This window comes from Culex pipiens, chromosome 3, assembly GCF_016801865.2.
Source record: "Culex pipiens pallens isolate TS chromosome 3, TS_CPP_V2, whole genome shotgun sequence".
Taxonomy (NCBI): domain Eukaryota; kingdom Metazoa; phylum Arthropoda; class Insecta; order Diptera; family Culicidae; genus Culex; species Culex pipiens.
In genome coordinates this window covers 142026461-142031131 of record NC_068939.1, presented here as the reverse complement: position 1 = coordinate 142031131, position 4671 = coordinate 142026461, and the positions used below count along the sequence as shown (strand labels likewise).

The 4671-nt window shown below is 39.7% G+C and overlaps 1 protein-coding gene across 1 annotated transcript; it reads left to right on the top strand.

The window, feature by feature from the left end:
- Nucleotides 1-3305: 3305 nt before the first annotated feature.
- On the top strand, nt 3306-3946 carry LOC120423375 (AT-rich interactive domain-containing protein 2-like). The gene is made up of 2 exons (XM_039587159.2): nt 3306-3608; nt 3668-3946. The coding sequence occupies exons 1-2, from the start codon at nt 3306-3308 to the stop codon at nt 3719-3721; spliced, it is 357 nt and encodes a 118-aa protein (XP_039443093.1). The 3' UTR covers nt 3722-3946.
- The last annotated feature ends 725 nt before the right edge of the window (nt 3947-4671 follow it).

Here is a 4671-nt window from a genome sequence, read left to right as displayed (position 1 = left end):
TTTTTGATGGAGGTAGCTTTGAAATTTTTATTATATTCTCCTTCTTTAAAATTATATTTCAAATTTACAGAACCTAACGGTTCCGGTTAAATTTTGAGACATCTTTCTCAGCTGCAGCAACGACAATGGAACGGTTTATTTTGAATTGAACAATATCCTGGGGGGTGCGTCACCCGAAATTTCCCATCGAATTTGAGGTCGTTTTATTTTAACAAAATCAAGCAAAATAGTGAAAAATTCATGCCCGCAAAAGGAACAGAGCTTTCAGAATGGCGATAAAATGATTGCAGACCATTACGGCTATTATCACCTCCGTACTCCGTTGTTTGTGTGCCGAAGCATCTCGAATGAAGGTGTTTGCGAGGTTCACTTGAGCCAAAGGTCTTCGGAAAATGCATGACAATTTAGGGTTCGTCTTCTGAGGCCGGCGCTCACCCCAGTCACCAGCAAATAACTCGAATTAACCACAGAGGATCAGATTTACAAACCGGTTTTTGTTTTCCGCGATTTTTTTTAACATGCTTGCATGAAAAACTTTAAAGCAATGTCTATTTGTCTGTGAATTTGCTTTGAGGTGGACCTTCCAAGAAAAGAGGTTATTTCACATAATTGGAGCCCATCATCAATAAGTGCTCTCTAAAAGTGTGACGGAAATTGTTTTAAATGGTTCATTGGGTTTAAATTGAACACTTTTAGCTTTTCTGCAATCCAGGACCTAGATCCACATAGACCATTTTGAACTCATTCAGCAAAACGCCTAACTTGCGCCCAATAATGCAAAATTTGCAGTTTCGTCGCCGGCGCACGCGTTGAAGTCACTGCCCCCGAAAGTCGTGAAATCTGGACATAAAATCACCCGGCCGAGCTGCGTGTTCCGGAATCGCGCGTCCAATCGCGACTTCAATTTCTTCATTAATTCCAACCGGCCAACTTCCTGACAAGTCCCAACAGCAGCGTCGGCCCTGCCCACATCAATTACCGTTTATTGCTTGACAGCATCAGCACCCGCGGCCGCACTGAATTATGTGATATGAATTTTAATTAAATCGAAGATTAATTGACGGCCATAATTTAAACTGGGCCGCGGCGTTAGGCGACTCGCTGTTGGGAGGGAACCCTCCCACACGGTCCCCTTCCCCCCCTGCTCGAAGTAATTGTAATAACAATTCAAATCGAAAAACCAACCGCAGTTGCGCAGTTAACTTTTACGGCTCTATTGTTGATTGGCCTGCATGACAGAACAAGACCCGTGTAGAGTTTCCGGGGGCGGCCACACTGGGCATACTAATAGAGTGTGGATACTGTGCAGGGAGACCCCATGTGGATCGGCTTCCGAAATGCTCTAGTAGATTATGGTTTATTTTTGTGCTGACTAAACTAATCGAATTAAGTCGCCCCCTTGTTGAATACTTAAATGTGTGCCCTGAGGGAGCGCGCAAATCAAGCTCGATTCGGCAGAATTGATTGCTTGGGTTCAACGCAAACGTTTGAAAAATAGTAATTGAACCTTGAATTGAACCTTTGGAAATACAATTAAAAATAGATCAAACATAACTTTAAAATTTCTCGTACGCAGCATTATTAAAAGTATATGGGTCATTCCAGATCAACTGAGTACACTTTTGGACTCGACCTTCACCGATTTGGACCAAACTTGGAGGGAACGATCATCTATTGATAGTTAACAGAAATCCCAAGTTTGGTCTATTTTTGGCACCACCCTCGTTTTTGACGATTTTCTAAAAAACTTTTTTTTCTTTTAACCATAACTTTGCAACTATTTGAGCAAAAGACTTTCTACAGGTTGCATTTTATAGAAAATTGTCCAAGGAATGCGATAAAAAAAATTGAATTCTTAAATGCCCACTAATTTATATTTTAACGTTTTAAGTATTAAAATTTAATTTTGAGAAATTCCTTCTATTTTTATTTGCTTTATTTTATCACCATCGTGTTCCCCGGACAATTTTACATAATAATTAATGTAGACCTCAAACTAAAATGAACTATTGGCGAGATACAGCGATTTTACTGAATTCACATCAGAAATAAGTTTCTCACATATAAAAACTGAACTATGCGGGATTCATCCCTTTTTGTTAAAAAGTACACCATGTACTTCCGATTGCTGCTAAAAATCAAACTTTTTTCAGTAAAATCTTGCCAATAGTTCATTTGAGTTTGAGGTCTATATTGATTATTATGTAAATTGTCCGGGGAACACGATGGTGATAAAATAAAACAAATAAAAATATAAGGATTTGGTCTAAACTATGTACGGATCCATCATCCGACTCATCGTTGGTTAGGTAATCGAAAGGCCTTTGAGTCTAAAAATCTGAAGATCTGACAACACTGTCTAAGGTAATGACCACTTAACCCACTGAGAATTTTGAGCAGCTAAACGCCTTAAACATTTAACTTTAATTTTTGATCACGTTTTCGGTTTACACTTGAACAACCTTGAAATTATTTATGTGGATTTGTGATTCCTCTCGTTCCATCATTGCTTGATAGCTACGTGTTAAGTTTTCACGAAACAACTGGATTTCCTCCTGATTTCTAGAACAAAGTACTGGCTCGTTTGAAAGAGCACACGATTTTTAACCAAATTGGGTCCTAAAATGAAGCTTAGATTGCTGATATTATTGTTTACAGCGATAAAGCTTATTTTTCTGAGTACAATGACCCTTTGTACGACCACAAAGAGTTTAAAATGGATTTTTAAATCAATTTTGAAAAATTAACCTCGCGGTCCTTTTTGACAGAAAAGGTCCTAATTGACAGCTCGTCCCAAAACATAATGGTGCACACAAAAAAATATTACTGTAATGACAAAAGTAATTTATTTTTGATTTAAAAAGTTACTAAAATTCACTTGATGGAAAGTTTTTTTCTTGTTTTAAAAATGAAAACTTTTACTGGTAATGTTTTTGAAAATCTCTTTACTGACTTATTTAAAAGTCTTAACTTTTAATACGACTTTATAATTTCTTTCAGTTTGACGTTCTCGTGTAACCGTGTATGCCTAAGTTCCAAATATAAACAAATACTTTGGTGGATCCGGTGCATCGCGGTGGTGCTGATGAGTCTAGGACGCAAAGCAAAGCCGACGCGGAAACCTTTGTGAGCCAAGCAGCAGCAGCGGAACGTCTTCGAAGGAGGGTGGTGCGGGTGCGGGACAAGGTCGAGTGCTCGAAAAGGACAAGACCTGCTGGAACTGCAGCTGTTCCAGGACCGGAATGGGTAAGAAGGTAGCATAAGTGTTTTGGGGGTTTGTGATTGATTTTGTTTGTTTTTGTAGGATGGGAGGTAGGAATGTGGATTCGCACCGGTTGTATTCGGTGGTGGTGGCCCGGGCTTGGTGGTTGAAGGTCAATTCCCGCGAGGACTGGGGCGAGATTATCGAGGAGATGGCGCTGCCGAAGCGTTGCATGAACAACAAGTTTGCGTTGAAGAAGATAAACATCCGATTTTTGGTCAAGTACGAGACAGGTGATATTCACGGTAAGGAAAAGAAGACGACGAAGAGGAGAACGACAAGAAGCGGGATAATCGGAGGTGGCCAGAGCGGCTGTTGCACTCGGTGCAGGCGGTTTACAACACCGGTGAGTAATGAGAATGTGTGCAGTGGCTTGTCAACTTCACTTACTTCCATCTCTTTTAGCAACTAACCGCCCACAAATGTTCATTTCACGACGGCGCAGCTCCAGCCGAATGAACCTGGGCAGCGTGTCGAAAAAATCGGTGTCATTCTCGAAAGAGGATGAAGTGCTCGAAATCGAATTCCGTTCCAAGGGCCTCATCAACCCAATGTTCCGGATGCGCTTCCAGGCCCGCTGATGAAGGCCGGCAACGTGACCATCCTGTTCTCTACTTTGCTGTTGCGCGTCGAAACGTCCTTCTGGAACCGTCCAGCTTGGGGTCTTCGGAAGTGACCGGTAGCGTACCCTATGAATCGGTACAGCTTGGACTCGGATTTTGTCCAGAAACGTCTTTTTTTAACATACTGTTTAAAACTTTTAAAAATAAATATAAAATCAAGCCTAGAATCAAGCTCATTCTTCTGAAATTATCTCTGTAGTATTTAAAGCAAGTTTAAATTTGTTTATTTAAAGTTGTTTATTCTTGCTACAAAAGGTTTCTTTTCACGTTTATTTTCCAACTAAAAGTAAAACGCTTTAACCGATACAACGATTTTGTTCCATAAAAGCATGGTAGTATCAAAAACTTTCCAACTTTTTATTTGAAAATTTTGAACTTTCTACGAATATACACCAACGCGAACTTTTAATCCAACGAACGATCTTTTTAAATTTAGAATATTTTTTCTTTATGTGTATTAACTTGATATCTGTTTGTCTTTGCACCGTTCTTTTTTTTTATTCAACTTGAAACATGAAGGTGATAAAATAAAATTTAAAAATATAGCGGGAAATACGCTGCGTCTTATAAAATGAAATAGTTTTTAGCAAATAAAATCACAATAAGGTCCCCATTATTTTCTCTCAACCTCCGCTTCAACCATTTCAAAAGCGACTCTAGTTGTGCTGCAAGAAAATTATCTCCTCGAGCCGGCACCGTCAAGCGATTTGTTTACATCGCGAGCATCGACAAAAACAAGAATACTGGCAACCCTGCCGTCGCGACGTCGCTTTTTCTCGTTGTCTG